This window comes from Dermacentor albipictus, chromosome 7, assembly GCF_038994185.2.
Source record: "Dermacentor albipictus isolate Rhodes 1998 colony chromosome 7, USDA_Dalb.pri_finalv2, whole genome shotgun sequence".
NCBI classification, from domain to species: domain Eukaryota; kingdom Metazoa; phylum Arthropoda; class Arachnida; order Ixodida; family Ixodidae; genus Dermacentor; species Dermacentor albipictus.
Genome location: NC_091827.1, coordinates 50,333,839 through 50,357,282, shown reverse-complemented (window position 1 = coordinate 50,357,282; position 23,444 = coordinate 50,333,839). Strand labels below are relative to the sequence as shown.

General features: G+C 49.4%; 1 protein-coding gene across 3 annotated transcripts in view; it reads left to right on the top strand.

Annotated features, from left to right (window-relative positions):
• Positions 1–23,444, top strand: part of LOC135910160 (uncharacterized) — an 87,566-nt gene that overhangs the window by 34,082 nt on the left and 30,040 nt on the right. For all 3 annotated transcript variants that reach the window (XM_065442207.1, XM_065442205.1, XM_065442206.1), the window contains 2 exons: positions 18,204–18,252; positions 23,310–23,401. In XM_065442207.1, the coding sequence (XP_065298279.1) occupies positions 18,204–18,252; positions 23,310–23,401 (141 nt within the window). The remainder of the gene's footprint in view (positions 1–18,203; positions 18,253–23,309; positions 23,402–23,444) is intronic.

Sequence of the window (23,444 nt, the reverse complement as noted above, 5' to 3'; positions counted from 1 at the left end):
GCCTGACCACACAAATTTAATTTGACTACTTAGGGCGCCTGGTCATAGGAGATTAGAAATGAATGAGATGGCTGACAGACTCGGGAGAGTGGCCTTCAATGCCCCTGTACTATCATAATTTGCGGCATCCACTTACCTAACTACTACTAGATACAGATAATATGAAATTCTCTAGACTTTTTGAATCCAGCGATAGAAAATTTTTCAAAATTTCGACACCTCGTTTTCACATGGCCCAAAAAATATTTTTGCACACAGAAGAAACTGAAGCTATTTTTACCAGGTTACGCTGTCGAACACGATTATTAAACTTTTTCCGTCCCAGGGCTGGTCTGGCATCCTCCTCTCTGTGCCCACTGTGCCCAGATGAAGGCACTGATCATTTTTTTCTTATGCTGCCGCCGTTTTTTCGCTTTAAGGAAAATTTTTCTAGAACCCACTCTCACGGAAATCGGTTTACGTTTCTCCATTTTAAGTATCCTTTCCCTAGGAGCCTCCTCTCTTGGTAACTACAACAGGGATGTGTGCTCAGCCGTGAAGGAACTCATACTTGTTTCAAGATATTATTCTTAATTTCTTCAAACATTATTTTTATCCGTTTGCACACGACAGTTTTACCCGTTTTTGTACAACCAACGTCTTTCGTACCCATTCAAATCTCGGCCAATCCCCAGCAGTTAGTAGGCGCCATCGAAGAAGAAAATCCAGTTGAATCCAATCCAATACTCGTGGTTCAGTACTCATATTCACTAACGTCTGAAGCATCCTTCTGCATAGAGTTCGTCAATATATTATACGTCTTTTGCCCACCGTAATATTTTGATGGAGAGTGCGTGCTCTTCAACACTCAAGGCGGATCTACGGAGCAGACGCTCCTTGGCGCCTTCTGCCATGACTAATCAAGAAGATGATGACAGTACTTCAGACACTTCACCGACCGTTCCCGAAACAACTACAAAAAACCGCCATCTTTTGCTCGTGGAACCGCGTAGCGCGGGTGTAGTTTCCGGCGATGAGAACTTTGATGTCGAAGTTTGGTTGCAAATGTAGAACGGGTAAGCGGACTCCACAACTGGGACCATGCACTCATGCTAGCCAACTTAATATTTTACTTTGAGGGAACGGCACAAGTTCTGTTTACGGACTACGAGCAGACGCTTTGCACAGTGGACAAAACGTACTACCGGCCACCTGTATCAACTGATTCATACCGACGCACGTAAGATCGTCCTCGTCCAACCAATTCGGCAGCATGGCGCTCCTCAGATGATAGGCCTCTTTGCTTCTGCGGTGGATGAGTCGGACACATTTCCCGCCATTGCCGCACTCCTTGGAACTCACAACCTCGCGAGCCGTACTCAAATTTTCGATGTCCGGCTGATGGTTCTCGCATCTGACGCACGCTCAAGACGATAATGCTCCGCCCTCATTGCATTCGCGACACCACCCTCCATCGCCATCACGATGCCAGTCCCGGTCGCCCCATCCGCGTCGCTTTTCTCCTCCCGCCTAAGCCCGCCGACTTTCTTAGAACTATAAACGTTCACAGCTACGAGAGGTGAGCCTGGCATGAAGACCCGACCCGAAATTGCTCTGTGCGCGCTAATTAGACATTCCAACCTCATCAACATCCTCCCCGTGCTCGTCTTAACAAAGTCCTCACCCCTGCTGCGACCACTGTAGTTTTTGTAAATGACGGTGCAAGTCCGATTGTTACTGGTACGTCCATCGCCCGTATTACTGTTGCTGAATGCCATACATCTGTTTTGTTTTATGTTTTGGAACAGTGCCCACATGAAATAATCATGGGACTCGATTTTCTATCTGCACATTTGGCCCTTATTGACTGTTTCGCCGGCATTGTTCAACTTGCCCTCCCGTATGACGTGGAGCCTTCTGATCCGAAGCCTAGTCGGCAATGCTCTGCCGAATGTATTCACCTGCCCCATCTTGCTGTGGCGTTCTGAGACGTCATTCTTGATCCACCAGTCGCCAACGGTGAATCCGTCGCCTCGCCCAACTTTCACGCTCTCTGTTCGCACAACGTCACTTCGCACACACGATTATAAGTACAAATAAACGAACGGCCTGTTTCCCAATTGTGAATTTCAGCCTATGTCCTCAAGTGCTGCCTCAGGGTATCTCAACAAACGAACCAGTCTGTGGGTACGACATTCGGGCTTTGACTTGTATTGCACCGTCGACTACCAGTCCCAATTCGGATCATGCAACTGTGTTAGAAAGCATGACAAAAATGATCGCCTCAGACCTTCCGGCCTCCCACGGGAACATGCTCTGTTGATTTTTTGCATCATACTGGCACATATTCGAACACAGTGACCAAGCACTAGGCCAGACATCCGTTCTGAAGCATCGCATAAGCACTGACGATGCAAGCCCGATACACCGACGACCCTATCGTGTATCCGCTACTGAGTGCCAAGTCATACAACAGGAAGTCCACAAGGTGCTTGCCCGAGACATCATTGAACCTTTTTCAAGTCCATCGGCTTCCCGTGTCGTTCTTGTAGCAAATAAGGATTACAGCCGGCGCTTCTGTATAGACTACCGGATTTTTAACAAGATAATGAAGAAACATGTGTACCTCCTTCCACGGATAGATAACGCCCTTGACTGCTTCCACCGTGCGAAATATTTTTATTCGGTAGACCTGTGTTCGAGATATTGGCAGATTGCGGTTGACGACATGGACTTATCCCTGTTAAATATCAAAGACCTATAACGCGTTTCGATGTCGCTTCGCATGGCCTGGAATTTGCCGTTGTGTTTTCCGCTCCGTTTCTTCCTGAAAATGCTGTCAGCACCGCAAGAAACCAGCCGCTCTTCCAGCTGGACGCCTTCAGTCCGTTGAATTACCAGCAGAACCATTCTTCAGAGTCGGTCTTCAGAGTCGGCCATTTTCCTCTCTCAGTCAAGGAAAAGAAATGGATAGCAGTTGTTACAGACTACGCAAACCGTTATTAAATTAGAAGCGCCCTCCCTAGCAGCTGTGCAGCCGACGCGGCTGGCTTGCTCCTCGAAGGTGTCATACTTCACCGCGGCGCTCTTCGACAACTGCTTACCGGCCGAGGACACTACTTTCTCGCACAAGTTGTTGAGGACACCTTGCACCCCTACACTACTCAACACAAGTTTACTACGGCGTATCTCCCCCAGTCCACTGGGAAGCGTCTTAAGAGAACTATCACGAGCATGCTCGCCATGTAGGTGCCCGCTCACCATAAGAATTGGGATGCCACACTCCCTTTTATAACACCTGCCTACAACACATGCCGGCATAACTATGCAGGTTACTCTCCACTTTTCCTTTCATACAGTCGAGACGTCACACTTTTTTTCCTCGCTCCTTCCCCCTGCTCTTCACACGACGTAAGAATGCGCCCGTGATGTCATTTTTAGAGCTGTCGATGAGCATGAACTTGCCCGCTGGCTTCTCAACGCTTCGTAGGAAACGAAATCACGTGTTTAGACGCTCGCCCTGCGATTCCCATTTCAGCCAGGCTGACATGGTCCTCCTCTAGACACCATTAGGACGTGATCGTCTTTCTGAGTAGTTGATTTCGCTATGTTCTGGTCCGTATCATGTCATGCGCAATGTGACCAACCTGACATATGAAATCAAACCTCTCGATGTCACCATGGCACAATCTGCCTCTGACATCCTCCACCTCGCCAGACTAAAGCCACATTACATGAACCCAGCAAGCGCAGAGACGGCGCCTTCACCGCCGGGCGGTCATGCTACCAGGCTCTGTCAGCGATGATGAACAGAGAGAAGGCGATGACGCTCGGTGACGTTAGCAGGGTTCGCTAGCCATCTTGAGTGATATCTGAAGCCTCCTTCTGCACATAGCCTTGCAACATAATATATATATATATATATATATATATATATATATATATATATATATATATATTGCGTTTCGCGCGTCGGCGCTCTCCGTCACCGATGCGGCGCTCCTCTTCTCCTCTTCGTCCGGCCACTTTGTCCTCCGATCACCGCCCTGAAAATTAAATAGTGCAGCTTCAGGAGGGCAAGCTGCACCCTTTAGACAACGCGAAACTCCGCCGGAGCGCCAGTCAAATGTACTTTTGGTGTGTGTTGAAGGTGTCCTAATCGAAGCCTTGGTTGACACAGGTGCATCGCTTTCCACTATTAGCACCGACTTATGTTCTCAATTGCGAAAAGTGAAGACACCGTATAATGGCCCTCCCCTTCGTTGTGCTAATGCAGTTCATGTTCAGCCCTCCGATATATGCACTGCGCGTGTTTTCATCGATGGCATCCTTCACCACATTCAGCTCATCGTGCTGTCTTCGTGTACCTACGCGGTGATAGGGATGGGACTTCTTGTCCTCCGCCTCAGCTTTCATCTCTTGACGTCAGCGAATTTATCTGACGGACACTGAATCTTCATCCGCTATCGATGGTCATAGCCTACGTTTCGTCACGCCTACCGACTGTTTCATTCCCGTGGGCAATGAGCATATTCTTACACTGACTTCCGACACTATTCTTAATTGTGATGTCTTCCTTGCGCCCAGCGGTCAACGCATATCTGGTGGGCTTAGCGTTACTCCTAGCCTGGTGCGATTTCAGGACGGTAGAGCGTTCGTCGGTATTGGTAACCCTACTTCTTCGCCAGTTGTTCTTTCCCAGGGCACTACTGCGACTTGCGTTACTGACACCAAACCTGTTTCGCTGGTACCGCTTCACACCCATTCACCACCTTTGTCTTCCACAACTGATTATCATACTCCTGCCGCTGCTTTAACGGCAGTGATAAATCGTGATCTGACCGCTGCGCAGAAAGAAGACCTTTTGGCACTCCTGCAAAAACACAGCGCCTCATTTGACGTTCACTCCAAGCTTCCGGGGTGCACTTCCGTCGCAGTGCATCGCATCGAAACCGAAGGCAGTTCGATTGTATGCCGCCGCCCATATCGCGTGTCTTCCGCAGAACGGAAAATAATTATGGATAGCGTTGATGACATGCTCAAACGAGACATCATTCGGCCATCGTTCAGTTCTTGGTCGTCTCCTGTTGTCTTGGTTCGCAAGAAAAACGGCTCTGTACGCTTTTGCGTCGATTATCGAGCCCTTAATAGGATCACGCGGAAAGACGTATATCCGATGCCAAGAATCGGCGATGCCATTGACTCCCTTCAGGGTGCAGAATATTTCTCTAGTCTAGACCTCCGATCCGGGTACTGACAAATCCCCGTCTACTAAGTGGACAAGGACAAGACATCCTTTGCAACACCAGACGGACTTCACGAGTTCAACGTCATGTCCTTCGGTTTATGCAACGCTCCTGCAACATTTGAACGCATGATCGACACAGTTTTACGTGGCCTTAAGTGGAAGACCTGTCTGTGCTATTTGGATGACATTGTTATTTTTTCTACAACTTTTCGTCCCCACCTTGAGCGTTTGGACGATGTTTTTACATGCATTTCCAACGCTGGACTCCAACTCAATAAAAGAAATGCCATTTTGCTAGAAAGAACATCAAAGTGTTGGGCCACCTCATCAGCAAAGATGGCGTTCGACCACATCCCGACAAGGTTGCTGCCGTGCTTCGCTTCCCTCGCCCTTGAAAATTGCAAACAATTAAGAAGTTTTTCGTGCCTGGCATCCTACTTCCGAAGCTTCATCATTCATTTCACTGCCATGGTGTCACCACTCCAAAAGTTGCTCACGTCGGGCACTGCTTTCTCTTGGACAGACGACTGCGAACTTTCTTTTCAAGTCCTCAAGCAAGCATTAACCACCGACCCTGTCCTCCGCCACTTCCATGAGAACGCCCCAACGTGTTTACACACCAACGCTAGTGGCCATGGAATCGGTGCTGTCCTTCTACAGCGTGATACCACCTCGCGAGAGAGAGTTGTTGCCTATGCCAGTCGCGCATTAACAGTTGCCGAAAAGAACTACTCGATCACAGATCAGGAATGTCTCACTGTAGTTTGGGCGATATAAAAATTTCGACCATACCTTTAGGGAATCCACTTCTCGGTCATAACCGACCACCAGGCCTTATGCTGGCTGTCGTCAATCAAAAATTTATCTGGACGCCTTGGTCACTGGGTGGTCCGCTTACAAGAATACGATTTTGACGTTGTCTACAAGTGTGGGAAAAAGCATCAAGATGCCGACGCTCTCTCTGGCTGCCCCCTGCCACTATTACTTTGGAGTAAATATCTCCATTGCTCACCGCTTGACGATGTGACGAAGTCTCTACTGTCGTTATTACCTCTAGCGGTTACTGGCACGTTATTTTCCAATCGCGTCACTCAGCTCGCCTCGTGTCAACGTTCTGATTCCTACTGCAACGGCATTATCCAACGCCTGTGCGGAAATACTTCTGCACCAAATGCCAGATTACGTCGTCAACTACGACTATTTAAGCTCGACGACATTGTGCTGCACCACTACATTTACAACTCCAACGAACACCGCTGGATGCCTGCTCTTCCACGTTCGCTGCGTACACAAGTCCTTGAAGCCTTTCACGACGACCCTTCTGCTGGCCATTGGCGCTTCCACAAGACATACCTCCATGTTAGGAGCCGTTTCGTTTGGCCAGGCATGTCTACCTTTGTGGCCAAGTACGTCGCTCCTTGCGTCCAATGTCAACAGAGGAAACGGCCGACTTCGCCTCCTGCTGGGCTTTTCCAGTCTATCCCATGTCCCGAGGCACCTTTTGCCATCGTTGGGATGGACCTAGTCGGCCCTCTGCCCATAACGCCGGCCGGTCATCGATGGATCATGACAGCTGTTGAGCAGCTCACACGTTACGCAGAGACTGCTCCTCTACGCTCTAGTTCGGCGTCAAGCGTTGCCACCTTCTTTCTGGATGCCATTGTGCTGCGTCATGGTGCACCTCGTGTACTGTTAAGTGACTAAGGCAAGACTTTCCTGTCAACGATGATCAAAGAAGTACTCGGAGCTTGTGGCACAGTTCACAAGCCGACGTCTGCATATCACCCTCAAACAAATGGCGTAACCGAGTGATTTCGTCGCACATTAATAGATATGATATCCATGTATATGCGGCTAAACCAGGACAACTGGGACAAATATTTACCTTTTGTGACGTTTGCTCACAACACCACCATCCAACGAACTACGGGGTGCTCACCTTTGTGCATAGTTTACGGCCGTTCACCAACATTCATCACCGACGCCACTTTCTTCAATGCCCCAACTAACACCTCGGCCAGTATACCGGAACAGTTCGTCTCGAGACTTGAGGAATGCCGTCAACGTGCTCGCTTCAACACCGACGTCAGTTAGCTAGATCGCAAGCAACGTTAGGACATCTCTCGTCGCGACGTCTCCTTTCGTCATGGAGACGAAGTGCTCCTTTCGACGACCATTCGTACGCCCGGTTTGTGTGAGAAGTTTGAATCCCACTTCCTTGGACCCTACATTATTAATGAACAAACATCCCCCGTGAACTATCCCTACTCCCGTAGACATTTCTTCAGACCATCGTTATCGTGGTTCGGAGATCGTTCACGTTTCGCTCCTCAAACGATTCGTTCGGCGTTACCCTCCTGGCTAAGTCGCGGCCTGGCTGGCCACTTGCTCGTGCGAGGAAATTAGTGCGAGCATTATTCATGCGCCTCATATTCTCACCTGTACATACTCGTCATTTTTGGGGCCTGGAGGTGGGACTCGCACTCGAGGGAATGAAGAGGCTGGCTGCCCAAACCTCGTCTCACTATATATATATAAATATATATATACATATATATATATATATATATATATATATATATATATATATATATATATATATATACATATATATATATATATATATATATATATAGTCATGTAATGAGAAGCCAACAAACACTGACATCAAGTACAACATAGGGGAAATTGCATGTGCTTAATAAATGAAATACAGTAATGATAAATTAATGGAAATTAAAGTGGATGAAAAAACAACTTGCCGCAGGTGGGAACCGCACCCACAACCTTCGCATGTCGCGTGCGATGCTCTACCACAACCTTCGCGACATGCGAAGGTTGTGGGTTCGGTTCCCACCTGCGGCAAGTTGTTTTTTCATCCACTTTAATTTCCATTAAGTTATCATTACTTTATTTCATTTATTAAGCACATGCAATTTCCCCTATGTTGTACTTGGTGTCAGTGTTTGTTGGCTTCTCATTATATGACTAATAAATATCGGGTCCCTCGGTTAACCCCCTTTCTCCTCGTTTATTACTTAACGAGGGTCTCGAATCCGGCAACATTGATGCCTTCAGGTAGCATATGTGGGTTTATTGACCAGTTGCCTTCACCCGAAAAAGATCACGTTCTCGTGACGCCTGCGGCAAAAAAGACGTTCCACGTCCGCCGCCAAGGTCTCTGAGAGGGGGCGCTGGCTAACACTCCCAGGGTTCTACTAGTACACATAAATACCCAAGAAAGTGGATGGGGAAACGCCGCCGCTGTAGCTCAATTGGTAGAGCATCGCACGCGACATGCGAATGTTGTGGGTTCGGTTCCCACCTGCGGCAAGTTGTTTTTCCATCCACTTTAATTTCCATTAATTTATCATTACTTTATTTCATTTATTAGGCACACGCAATTTCCCCTATGTTGTACTTGGTGTCAGTGTTTGTTGGCTTCTCATTATTTGACTAATAAATATCGGGTCCCTCGGTTAACCCCCTTTCTTCTCGTTTTTATATATATATATATATATATATATATATATATATATATATATATATATATATATTGTTGCGTAGGAATACACCGACGAAAAGCTATTTACAAGTATATTTAGAAGACAATATGGCGCAGTTGGCGCAGAGGCAACAGCCCGGGCTAGCTTCCAATCGCCGTCGTCGTCGTCTTACTGCCCGGCTCTTCATCATTGGAAGTACTATCCCGCAGCACTACCCCCGGCGGCAAAAGCGCCATCCCGGAGCGACTGAGGGCCGGACTCTGAAGCAGTGTAGTAGGTCTTGAGCCTACTGACGTGCACGACATCACTAGATGCCAGAGTAGATGACGAGGTTGAGCTGACAGAAGCAGTTTCGTACGTCACAGGCGTAACCTGGCGCAGCACGCGGTAGGGCCCTGTGTAACGCGAAAGGAGCTTTTAGGAAAGTCCTACGTGACGAGAGGGCGACCACAGGAGCACGAGTGCACCAGGCGAAAACTGTACGTCACTGTGGCGGGCGTTGTACCGACGCTGCTGCGTGGTTTCCGAGTCCGTCAGTCGAGCACGGGCAAGCTGGCGTGCACGGTCGGCGAGGGCGATGGGGTCGCGCGCATACTCGGTTGTTGAGGTCGCAGCAGGAGGAAGGACCGTGTCAAGGGGCAAGGTCGGTTCGCGACCGTAGAGTAGATAAAATGGAGAAAATCCGGCGGTGTCGTGCCGGGAAGAGTTATAAGCAAATGTGACGTAAGGAAGGGCAACGTCCCAGTCGTGGTGGTCCTTCGAAACGTACTTGGACAGCATGTCGGTAAGAGTACCGTTTAACCGCTCTGTCAGGCCATTGGTTTTGGGACGGTATGAGGTAGTCAGCTTGTGTTGAATAGAGCAGGAACGCACAATGTCGGCGATAACTTTCGCAAGGAAGTTACGACCACGGTCAGTAAGCAGCTGACGCGGGGCGCCATGCACTAAGATAATGTCATGCAAGAGAAAGTCCGCGACGTCAGTGGCGCAACTGGTAGGGAGAGCCCGCGTGATAGCGTATCGGGTGGCGTAATCAGTTGCGACGGTTACCCATTTGTTCCCAGAGGATGACGTGGGAAAGGGACCGAGGAGGTCTAATCCAACACGAAAGAACGGTTCCACAGGGACAGTGATCGGATGGAGATGACCGGCAGGTAGCACGTGAGGTGTTTTCCGACGCTGGCAGAGATCACAGGCAGCAACAGAGCGTCGGACGGAGCGAGCGAGACCAGGCCGATAGAAGCGGCGGCGGACGCGGTCGTACGTGCGGGTTACCCCAAGATGTCCTGCAGTGGGTGCGTCATGCATCTCAAAGAGCAGTCTGTCGTAGATGTTTTGGCATGACAAGAAGAAGATCAGGGCCATCAGGGAGGAAGTTCCTTCGGTACAGAATGCCGCCCTGGAGGAAATATCGGCGAACGGATGCGTCGGTAGCTGCAGAACGCAGACGCTCGATGAGTACTCGCAGCGATAGGTCTCCGTGCTGCTCATCGGCGATGTTAGCGAAGGCAGACACAGAGAAAATGCCGTCGGCGGTAGTACTGTCGGCGTCGTCAGGCTCGTCTACCGGGTAGCCAGGCAGGCAGTCACCGTCCTTGTGTAGTCGGCCAGATTTGTAGGTGACAGAGAACGAAAAAAAAGAATATTCTTGGAGGCGTAAGGCCCAGAGACGAAGTCTTCCTGTGGGGTCTTTCAATGAGCATAACCAGCAAAACGCGTGACGGTCTGTGATAACGGAAAAGGGTCGCCCATATAAATATGGGCGGAACTTCACAACCGCCCAAACTAGGGCCCGACACTCACGCTCAGTAATGGAATAGTTGCGCTCCGCGGGCGAGAGGAGCCTGCTGGCGTAAGCGATAACACGGTCGTGGCCAGGCTGGCGTTGTGCCAGTACTGCGCCTATTCCGTGACCGCTGGCATCAGTACGGACTTCGGTAGGCGCAGAAGGATCGAAATGGGCCTGAACGGGAGGCGTTGTGAGAAGTTCGATTAGAAGCGAGAATGCAGAGGCCACGTTATCGCCCCACTTGAAAGGGGCGTCTTTTTTCAAAAGCTCGGTTAGTGGTCGTGCTATGGCCGCGAAATTTTCCACGAAACGGCGGAAGTACGAGCAAAGGCCGATGAAGCTGCGCACATCCATGACACACTTTGGAACAGGGAAGTGCGTAATAGCATGGATCGTGCCCGGGTCCGGTTGCACTCCGTTCGCGTCAACGAGATGTCCAAGAACGGTAATTTGGCAACGGCCGAACTGGCACTTCGATGCGTTGAGTTGGAGACCGGCTCACCGAAAAACGTCCAGGACTTCTGAGAGGCGCTAGAGGTGCGTAGCGAATGTTGGGGAGAATACCATAACGTCGTCCAAGTAGCACAGGCAAGTGGACCATTTGAAACCGTGAAGAAGGGAGTCCATCATGCGTTCAAAAGTGGCAGGAGCGTTACATAGACCAAATGGCATCACTTTGAATTGATAAAGGCCATCGGGTGTTACAAAGGCAGTCTTCTCGCGGTCGAGATCGTCCACGGCAATCTGCCAATAGCCGGAGTGAAGGTCAATAGAGGAGAAATAGCGAGCACCATGGAGGCAGTCAAGGGCGTCATCAATCCGAGGTAGGGGATACACGTCCTTTTTGGTAACCCTGTTAAGATGCCGATAATCCACGCAAAAGCGCCATGCGCCATCCGTCTTTTCTACCAGCACAACAAGTGACGCCTATGGACTACATGACGGTTCAATAATGTTCTTGGCAAGCATTTTGCGAACTTGGGTGTGAATAACTTGACGCTCAGCCGGTGATACTCGATACGGGCGGCGATGAATAGGAGGGGCATCGCCGGTATTATTGCTATGTTTAACAGCTGTTGTTTGGGCCAAAGGACGATCGTTAAAGTCAAAAATATCGTTGTAGGAAAACAGAACGCGGTGGAGTTCACGAGTGGGCTCGGACGGCAAGTCGGGCGCAATCATTTTTTGCAAGTCGGCGATGGTAGAATTTGCCGACTGCGATGGTAGAAGAGTATCAGATGAAATGTCGTCTACTGCAATGGATGCTACTGAGTGATCCTCGAATGAGCAAAGCTGGGCCAGAGATATCCCGCGTGGCAGCACTTGTGTCGTCAAGCCAAAGTTGACCACTGGCAGGCAGACGCAATTCGCCATTATAGATAAAACTGTATGAGGTACTGTGATCCCGTGTGTAAGGACGAAGTCTTGCATAGGAGCCACGATGTAGTGACCGTCGGGGACTGGTGGGGATGACACTAGGTCAACGTAGGTCAGTGGCGAAGGTGGCAAGCGAACGAAGTCGACGGAACTGAGGTGAGTAGGGTGTTCAGCGGGAACCAGAACAGGCAGGTCGAGGCGGAGAGTACTCGCGGATAGATAGATAGAATAAACTTTAATGTCCGACGGAGAAGGTGATCTACCCACCCCCTGACACGCAGGTCAGGGGGCGAGTGCCGCCGCCTCAGATGCAGGCTGGGAAGTCTTGGGTCCCAGCAGCCTCTTCAGCCAGTTGGACAAGCCGGAGCTGGAGCTCAGAGTTCGAGCTGCGCAGCAGGGTCTCCGAGGTGTCTCGGCTACCTATTTTGTGCGTTCCCCCGGGAGAGTATGGACATTCCCATATTATGTGGTCGAGGGTCCCTCTCGCCCCACAAAGATTACACTTATCGCTCCTGGCCTCGGGGAACATGTGGTTCGCCATAACCGGGTGCGGATATGTATAAGTTTGTAGTCGTCTCCATGCGACTGCTTGTCTGTTGTTTAATTTAGGGTCTGGCGGGGATACCAGTCTACGAGCCAATCTATAATGACCCCCCAGCGGCACGTCAACAGCCGCAAGGAGAGGATAAGATGGTCACAGAGGCGTCCCTCCCGCCACCAACGAAACGCAAAATTCAAGACGCCGACCCTATTCAGGCTATAGAGAAAAGGGTCAAAAATTTGGAAAGGTTAGAGGCCAAGATGAATGAATTTATGAACCATATCAACATCCAAATTCAAGCTGTCCTCGGGGCAGTTCAGAAACAGGCCGAGGAATGCCAAAGGCTAAGGAATGAGATGGTCGCCATGAACGGGTGGCAACAGAATATGGAGCAGATCGTCACGCAACTGCAAAATGGCCAGGCGCGCAAATGAAAATCAAATCTGGCAGTGGAACTGTCGCGGCTTCCGGCGCAAGCGGTCGATTCTGCAACAGTACCTTCCGCTATTATATGAGACTCCTTTGGCGATTGCCCTCCAGGAAACTGGAGGACCCGCAAAACTGTCAGGTTATCAGGCATTTCATAGTGGCAGGGGGGAGAAATCCTCGGTCACAACACTCGTGAAAAGAAATATCGCGGCCATTGAACACGATTTAGAGTCGAGAGAGATCGAGAACGTGTTTGTCGAAATTCTAACCGGAAAACAGAAGGACTCCAGTTTATTCCTTCTAAATTTATACAGCTCACCCAGGCAAAGGAAGGTGAGGTTCAGGGCTCTGCTTCGCAAGGCCCTCAAAATTTCAAGCAACCAGCCACTGTTGATAGTGGGGGACTTTAATGCACATCACCAGCAATGGGGGTACCCGCACCAAAGCCCGAAAGGCAGACAGCTGTGGGAAGATACGCATGACATAGGGCTCACTTTGCACACGGACCCTGAGAGTCCGACGAGGGTGGGCAATAGCGTTAGTAAGGATACATCTCCAGATCTAACATTCTCGAAAAACATTAAAGATCTAGAATGGCATAATTCGGATCAAAATTTTCGCAGCGACCACTACATAATTGTTTCCATATTGAAAGTGGGCCTTCAAACGCGCAGGGCTCGCGCGCCGGCCGTCGTTGAATGGGATAAGTTTCGAGATATCAGGAGAGCGCAGGAACTGGGGCCCATCAGAAACATCGAGGGATGGACGACGGCGCTCAAATCGGACGTTAGAGGGACGACAAAAACGCTCGAAGGGGATAACGCCCCGGAGATAGCGGACAGCCGTCTTCTGCATATGTGGGAAGCTAAGCAAAGCATGGAACGTCGTCTCAAAAATCAGAAATGGAACCGCAACCTCAGAAGAAGGATTGCTAGGCATAATAAGGAAATCGAAGATTATACTTTTACATTATGCGAACAAAATTGGGCCAACAAGTGTGACGAAATGGAGGGGAGCATGCACCTCTCCAAGACGTGGAACATCCTCCGGCACTTGTTGGACCCCGCAAGCTCGAAAACTCAATCCGGTATAAGATTGGCAAAAGCTAGGCACGCGTTCGTAGGGAACGATGATTATTTCATGAAGAAATTAATTGAGACGTTCGTGGGGGAAACATCGCGAACTCCACTACCCGACTATGGTGTAGCGCCTAACGAGGCGTTGGACGCCCCCATCACAGAAGCGGAAGTGCGAGCAGAGATTGTAAGACTCAGAACGAAATCGGCTCCAGGCCCTGACGGGGTAACGAACAATATGCTCAGAAACTTAGACGATGATTCCATTAGTTATCTAACGAAGTACATGCAGGGATGTTGGGAAAAAGGCGAGCTCCCACAACAGTGGAAGACGGCAAGCATTATTTTAATACCAAAACCCGGGAAGCATCCGCAATTGGAAAACTTACGGCCAATTTCCTTAACTTCATGCGTGGGGAAATTGATGGAGCACGTCGTCCAGACCAGACTGATGGGCTTCATGGAGCAGGGCGATCTGTGGCCACATGAGATGGTCGGGTTCCGACCTCAATTGTGTAACCAGGACGTCATGCTCCAAATCAAACATGATATAATAGACTCAAGGTCTAAAGATGCAAAAGCAATTCTGGGACTGGACCTCACGAAGGCTTTTGACAACGTAAAGCATGAGGCGGTCCTGGAAGGGCTTAACAAGATTAATGTTGGTACCAGGACATACCGAAACATCAGGGACTTCCTGACGGGAAGAACTGCTTGCATGAGGTTCCTAAGGCTGGAATCCCCCACAATTGAGCTAGGGAGTAAGGGTACGCCCCATGGATCAGTGCTCTCTCCCCTACTCTTCAACGTGGCTATGAGAGAACTCCCCGAGCAATTGGCAAAGCTCGAGGGATTAAAATTTAGTATATATGCGGATGATATCACCCTCTGGGTCAACCGGGGAAGTGATTCAGCCGTCGAAAGCCTGCTCCAGGCCGCCACCGACATCATAGTTGATTACGCGGCCGAGAGAGGCCTAGCATGCTCACCGCAGAAATCAGAATTGTTTATATACAATCCGAAACACTTAAGGTGCAAGGCACCGTCGGAGATCAAAATTAAGGTGGCGGGTAAAGAGGTACCAATAGTCGAGCAAATTAGAATCTTGGGCCTGATTCTCCAGTCACACGGCCACAACGGCGAGACCGTCAAGAGGCTGCAGAATCACGCATTACAGACCCTGAGCCTAATTAGGCGGGTGGCCAGCAAAGGCCGAGGGCTGAAGGAGAAAAATTTAGTTAAGCTAATACAGGCGTACATATTCAGCCGGGTGAGCTATGCAACGCCATATCTCGATTTGAAAGTGGTGGAAAGAGAAAAGATTGATTCTCTAATGAGAAAATGCGTAAAACGAGCGCTGGGACTGCCCATGTGTACATCAACAGAGAGACTGATGGCTCTAGGAGTGCACAACACATGGGCAGAACTGGCGGAAGCGGTGCGAACCTCTCAAATTGAGAGACTTAGCACCACGAAGACAGGAAGAGCCATATTGGCCAAAGTTGGAATAAATCCGGACAGAGGCCCCACCCAAAAGGTGGAAGTAGATAGGGAAGTTAGAAAAAATCTGATTATCCCCCCTCTGCCAAAAAACATGCACCCGGAACATAACAAAGACAGGAGGCATAAACGAGCCGAAGCATTAAAAATTAGATTCGGTAATATCTCGGAGCATGAGGTGGCCTATGTAGACGCGGTGGGAGGTAGCGGCAGTTTTACGGTGGCAACGGCCGTCAGCGGCCGGGGTATTCCCGTGACCGCTGTCACTCTGCGCGGGCGCAACATAGAAGTTGCCGAGGAAATTGCGATCGCATTAGCTTGCGCTGGAACGGACGCGAAATTTGTGATCAGTGACAGCAAAACTGCCATACAAAATTTTAGCAAGGGAAGGATCTCGACCTTAGCGGCCAGAATCCTAGGCCAGAGAAAGCTAGACAGAAAAATTCACATAATTTGGATTCCGGCGCACGAAGCCGTCCCCGGCAACGAGGCGGCCCACGAGCTGGCTCGAGATCTGTACCGCCGAGCCGCTACGGGGCCCCTCGATGACCGAGGGAGCGGAGAGCGCATGCTAAAATATGGGGAAATCACGCAGCATTATACTCGCGGAGCAATCGATGAGGGCAGAATGTGCGGAGAGGAAGTCTAAGCCGAGGATGATGTCGTGGGGACAGTGAGCGATTACTGTGAATAGCACGGTAGTGGAGCAATCGGCGAAGGAGACGCGGGCGGCCCACATACCAATTACAGGGGCTGTTCCACCATCGGCGACACGGACAACAGGCGTCGTGGCGGGCGTGATTATTTTCCTCAGCCTGTTAAGCAGGTCTGCGCTCATTACCGAGAAATGCGCCCCAGTGTCTATGAGAGCAGATACAGGAACACCGTCGACTTGCACGTCAAGAAGGTTCAGATGAGTGGGCAACGTCAGGAGAGGATTTGGTGGCGTAGGGAGCAATGCATCGTCACCTCGAGGCGCTGCATCGTCTAGTTTTCCGGCTGGGAGCGGCGTCCGAAGGGAGTCGGCGAATAGGAGTGACGGGGCTGGGGGGAGCGAGATTGTCGTCGTTGGGGCGAAGGCGAACGAGAATAGGGGCGGTTCGGCGCAGGAGAATTGGTGGCGGCATTATCTGAGTGGGCAGCATAGGGACGAGAAAGGCCACCTGGGGGGCGAGAGTAGGCAGTATATGTAGACTGGTTCAGGGAACTCCAGTGACTGCGACAGTGCCTACAAATGTGCCCAATTCGATGGAAGTGAAAACAAATTGGCTTGTCGTCTGCAGTGCGCCATTCAGAGGGGTTGCGGAAACGTGGTGGGTAAGAAGGTGCGGGACGGGGTGGAATCGAAGAAGCCGGGTGGGTATCAGGGCGATGGGCCTAGCAAATGGTGTGAATACCCATGTTGGGGAACTTCTGGCAGACAACCGCCTGGATCAGGGAAACCGTTACTGCAGGTGCGTTGGTGGGGCTGGAGTCGAAGGCAGCCGGATAGGCGGCCTCAATCGCACGCCGGACAATCCTGGTAACATCGCTAGTGTTGTTGGGACGAGGAGCGTCGGCACAGGAAGATGTCGCTGGGGTGATGGGCAGACGGGCAATCTGTTGGTCGATACGTGGCTTTTAGCGAGTTCCAGGCGGCGGCACTCTTTTATAACTGCGTCCACCGTCACCACGTTGTTAAATACGAGCAAGTTGAAGGCGTCATCGGCAATTCCTTTGAGGATGTGGGAGACCTTGTCAGACTCAGTCATGTGTGCGTCAACTTTGCGGCACAGATCCAAGACGTCCTGAATGTACGTGACGTAGGGCTCCGTTGACATCTGCACACGACCGGAAAGCGCCTTCTGCGCGACAAGTTGGTGACCGTAGGGGTTGCCGAATAAGTATCGAAGATTTTGCTTAAGAGAATCCCAACTCGTCAGCTCATCTACGTGCGTCCGATATCAAACTCGAGGTGTGCCACCGAGGTGAAAGACAACGTTGGCGAGCATGACAGTAGGGTCCCACCGGTTATTGCGGCTGACGTGTTCGTACAGGCTGATCCAGTCTTCGACGTCTTCCCCATCTTTTGCCGAGAATACGCGCGGATCACGGGGAGCGGGGAGAGTGATGTAGGTCGTCGAAGTGGCAGCAGGTGTTGGAGTCAGTGGAGTCGAGTTGTCGCCGCCGGGAGCCATGAAGGAAGGGTCGACGTACCGTCCACTGCGAAGCTCCATAACGAGGTACAGGGAACGTCCACCTCCACCAGATATGTTACGTAGGAAGACACCAACGAAAAGCTATTTACAAGTATATTTACAAGACAATATGGCGCAGTTGGCCAAGAGGCAATAGCCCGCGCTAGCTTCCAATCGTCGTCGTCGTCTTCTTACTGCTCGGCTCTTCATCATTGGAAATACTATCCCGTAGCAATAATAATATATATATGTCCTGCCAATGAAATAATGAGTATCCGTTTATTATTCCAGTACTTTGGTTTCGTGTTCAAATTTTGGGGGACAGCGAGGAAGCTTGTGAAGATGCTCAGGACAGACAGAAAGACAGTGAACTTTATTTGATCCTGAGGAGCTTCAGCGGGGAACAGCGGGGACCTAGCAATATTATCGCACGTTTTCCAGACCAGGTATTTCCTTCGAGCAGTTGCAATAAGAGTTTCAGAAGCTCGTTACTCGGTACAGATGTTCCTAAACCACAGAAAGTACTTCACCAGGAACGCACCAAAATAATCTGTGGCGCTGATTTTTCTTTTCCATTTCAGAACTATTTCTTCGAAACGAATATCGGTGGTGTTGATATGGATTACACTGGTGAGTTGGCACGTTTATTTTGCGATACTAACACAATCATCAAGAATGCATTCATAATTGTCTAAATATAGATTACTAGTTCTGAATCATAGTTGCGCTAATTAATATTCAGGGCCCTGACTTTTAACAAGTGAGAAGACCAGGCGATCATGAAGATAATGATGATGATGATTAAAAGAACAATATCACTACTGATATGCGAATAATATTCCTTGAGGTCCAGTACTACAAGAATCCGTTAATGCCAAAAAGCAAATGAAATCGAAAAGTAAATATTTTTCGAACAGCTTGCAAATAATGCCGATTGAATACCTTCGAAGAAAATACCCTTAAATTGCTGCCTTGCTGAGCGGAATCAGACCCGGTGTTCGACGCTTCAGTAGTCTCTGCGACAAATACATCGGGTATGCGCGCATTTTCAGTTAACGTCCTTCAGTCCAACGCTTTAGGCTGTGTTCGAATCAAGGGTAAAGTAGACGGCTAAGCGGACAGCTGCCGTCTACTAGTTCAAATTCTCACGTCGACGTCAATGTAGAGGGTTTCGAGAAGACAGCACTGGAGTCGAAAATGATGCAGGCTACTTGCGAGTCCAAACAAGATGTCCGCCAACCAGGACGCTTGAAAACTCGACAGGAACGTCATCCGCACACAGGAAAACGTAGATACGTTTTCCTATCCTCCTAATGCAAGTCACATAGCGTTTTTTTGCGATAACAATTATATGCACACTACAAGCGCATATCTTCTGTCTTCGTCCTAGGGCGATAAAATCGTCAAGTGAGTGCGAGTGAAAGCGGGCGAGGATGTGCCAGCGATCACCGCTAAATCTTGCGCACGAAAGGAAGGAAAGCGGGGAGGAAGAGCGCCGTATTTCGTCTCGCGCGGCTTAGTAGGGTGCACGCATTCTACACCGGACGGTTGCGAGTGCGCGCGCAGGCCGCTGTGTCTTGAGAACCATCTGAGACGCGGACAAGGTCCATCGTCGGTGGGGAGAAGGGAGGGGGGTGCCGTGTTACCCCAGCCAGCGCGGGCGGCAAGGCGCGCTGAGCTGGACTGCTCTATCCCGAGAGCAATCAGCGACGACGACAGAGTCCGCTATGTGCTGTGTTTTCGCTGCTACATTGACGCTGATGCGGGAGGCAGCGCTAAGGTCAATTCGGCCTCTGCTGCCGCCGCGCTTCCTCACACCAGCGTTTCGACAGCGGGTTTGCGAGGTAGTCGAGTGAGATGTTTGCTTTTCGCTTATGCGCGCGTGAGAACCATGATTGTTAATTTAGCTAGTATGCCTATTTTACAAGTTTAAACGGCTCATGAAACTACCGCGCTTACTTCGTATAGCCATCCACCAATTTGCTATAGCCATAGATGCTTCGGTTTTCGAACGAGACTGTGAAATTTTTCAGAGTTTCGCATGGGGAAAGACCTAAAATACAAAAAGTATGTGTCCTTTTCTCACCTTCCTTTTTCGCCGCCGTGAGGTGGCCTCGCGTCGCAGAAGTTTCTTCCATATGTCTTGCACACGGTAGGAAATGTGTTGCATTACTTTGCCTCGTCCGGTTGGCTCAGCGGGACGAGCATCTGGTTAACCTCCATGCCTTTCCTCTATTCTGTTGTCTATTCCTCTTTTATATTGTCTATTGTCTCTTCTGTCTCGAACTCTCTCTGTCTCTCCTTGGCTATCTACGTAATCTCCGATACTCGGCAGAATCAGAACGCGCCCTTAGTGGGCCGCGCTATACAGGCACTTGGTATGTTCTGCCCTTTAATGAACCCCTTGCCAACTTGGCTAACTGATTATGCGTCACTGAAGGCGAGGCAAGTGAGGAAACAATTGGGAGCTTCCTGAGGCCACTGGATTGCACAGCTTGCACAGAAAGAAGCGTCACAGCACCTGGTTACACATGTCATAAAAGCCGTCAATTTCGGTGCAGCCTTGTTGCACTTGCCGCAACTGAACAATTGCTGCGGATGTTAAGAAATCGACGCTCACGCGTGATCAATGTCTAATCACATTTCTTTCTTGTCCAAAGCGCAACTTTGGGCACTGGTTTACCTTCGTTCGCCTTTCGTACAGAGGCTGAGCCAATCATACCCCAATTACACGCACAGAAATTCCGCAAATAGGAGTGTCATGGCACGCCCGCAGCGTAGCAAGTCTGGACGTGCGTGCTGTACAGCAGCAAAAACAAATACCCGCTCAAACATTCTTGCCATGCATGAAATATCTTGTGCTTACGTAAGGTCTCGTTTAGGTAAGCTCACAAGGTAGCTCGTGGTGTCGAGAATAGCGCCACGGCTCACACTCTTGCTAGTAGGCTGTCGAAGACCTTTTTTGTGCACCTTCAGGGGCACGTAGGCTCTCGTACCACAGCAGACGCTTCGCAAAGAGCTATGATAGGTGGCGAAGAACGACGAAGTCAGCTGTAAACTATAGCTTGCGGTAGGGTGCAAGCTATAGGGTAGGGTAAGGGTGCCATTTCCATCGGCGCCCTTATATCGGTGGGGGACATCTGTCCACCGATGACAACGTAAACGGCCGAGAGAGCCAAAGAAAGCTGTTTACGGTAATAAAAGACAAGAAAGTTATTAACTGTTTTTGTGGGATTTTCTTGTTGAAGAAAGTGCTGACACAAGATATATATTCCGAGTAAAGATACGCAATTTCTGGTGATTATAAAAACATTAAAAATATTTGCAAACATTGTGCTCTTCTGAATTTGTTCCTCTGATTGCTTAACGAGAGCTTGGGAAGGGAAGGGGTGGATGCAGATCCAACGAGCACTTCAGCATGCACATAAGGCGAAGGCTTTGGTGAAGCGGTTAATGAAAATGCTATATATTCGCTAATTCCGTTTCGGCCTCACTGGCGTAAAAAAAAAGAAAAAAAAAACCGCCTTTCCTTTCGCGTGCCCGTACTACGCAACACGACAGCCCTTACCTTGCTTGATATGTCTCATTTTTTCTTCCTTATTTTGAACCTACCATCCAGCGACCGCATAACGTAAAACTATTCCAATATGTTTTTATTCCAATCTGCGGACGTCAAAATTGCGTAACCGCCCACGCAAGAATAGCGCGGTCACCCAGAGTGTTGTCTGAACAAAACAGTCAAATGCTCCCCTCGTTCATAGGGGGTCGCTTTTGTTTGCTTGTAACGCGAATAACCTTGCCTGCACTGAGCGGCTTGGCTTATCTAATTGGCTCACAAGCGGCGAGGAGCATGCTCAAGTGGAGAGGGATTTGATGGGGCCGAGCCAGCCCACTGAATATCGATAAGCGGATGAAGAGGGTGGTGGCGGCGTCTGTGATTGGTCCGCTTTTTCTTACTTAGCTTGCGGTGGCTCGTCGACAATCGCGATGGCATGCAACCGAAGCTTAACAATGGGGCTAAAACGGATCCTCAGCAAAGAAGACTTGGCAGAACGAGGTCGTAAACATGCTGAAAGTTCTCGAAAATGTGACATGGCCCCGCAACTAGTTTCATTACACGCAAATAAACCTATGCTTTCCGGCAGGGGCGAGTAGTAAGTGCAGGAGCGATCAGCGGCAGCCAGCTTTACTCAATTCGGAACGGGGCAGCCAGCTGCTATTCAGAAGAAAATTCAGTTTTGTTCTGCATGTTAATGTACCTTTAACGCGTACGCGTCACTTTGATGCAATAATGCTTTGCGGTTTTGTGATGTCGTGTCAGAGGTAGGTTAAGTGGGTGCAGCCGGAAAACGTTTGACCGATAGCCAAGGGCTAATGGCAAAAAGGCCTCAAATCAGAAATACCTATTTTTGTTTTGTTCGGTGAAATTGTACGTAATCACTGTGCACACGTCACATCGGATGGGGAGCTATCACGGTTTTGTGACGTCGCGTGAGAGAAAGGTGAAGTAGGGGTGGTCCGAAAACATTTTTGACCAATCGCGGTGGGCTGATTGCAGAACTGGAATAGAAAAGTTTGGCCTAGCTTTAGGTTATAGCGCCCCTGTACACTTCCAATGCCCCGTTGTGGGTACGTGCCATAGTACGGAAATCGTCATCATCATTATCAGTGCACGGTGATCATATAGCAAAGAAGTAGTTAGAACATACATAGAAGTATACTAGCGGATGTGATTTTGTGGTTAGGAAAATAGCCGTAAAAACGCTGGAAAGGTTTGCTTTATGGAATGAATTGTGCTGTTGATAAAGTAATCTTGTTGCAGTGGTGATATTTGGGTATCGTTTGTTTTGTCACTGAGTAACTCCCTAGTGAATGACGCAAGCAGCCAGGGAGACTACACAGGCTGTAAAGGCTGCAGTGCTGCTCGGCTTGCTAGCTAGGGGGTCGCCAATCAACATCAGCACCCAACCAGCCGACAGCCAGAATCAGAAAATCTATACGGTGGGATTCGCAAAGGTAGTTTTGCCTTGAAGTCGCCTTGATGCTGTTGTGAACCATTGTGGTATCGCAACTAACCTCGATGGCACTCACCAGACTTGCGTACTGTACGAGACAGTGATCCGGTTTAAACCGCAAGGTGAGATAAACCTTGATGTGTCTATAGTTCAAGAAAACCTTAAATGCGCAAGCCCATATTGTACAGCTTATGAAGAGTTTGTATTGTTGTTTTTATGCAGCAACGGCCAAGGCAGACCGAAATTTCGATCGGATGTGTTAAATTTGTTTTTGTTTGAGTGGCCATGACTTTCACAACTGAAGTGTGCTTCGAAGTGAGTGCCCCACACCACGAGTGCTGCTTCACAAACATATGTTCACTAATGCACTGTCTTGAATGGTATTGATCTGAAGGAAGAGGAATTGAAATCGATTAAAGCACATTGTCATCCACACTCATAGGCAATCCTACTGGTTTTTCGATCACAAGTTACTACTCTTGAAGTCCGTTGCCCGGCCAATAGTAGTACACGTACTGGGATAGGTTTCTAAAGATAGGGCCAGAAAAGATAAAGTACCGTGACTATCTTTAGCGTCCCATCATGTGGTGAAGAGCATGAGGGTTTTCTCACCTCAATCACAATGTCAGCTAACAAACTCCTAACATGAAATAATGTGTCTTTCTGGTGCAGATGCAAAGATCTGGGTTTATGTTCCAAAGGACAAGTACATCCTGACATCAGTTCACTTTTACGATCAAAGTGGACAAGATCCCCACAATAAAGTAAGTTAGAAAAAATTTGTTCGGCTACGTGCTATAGAAAGGT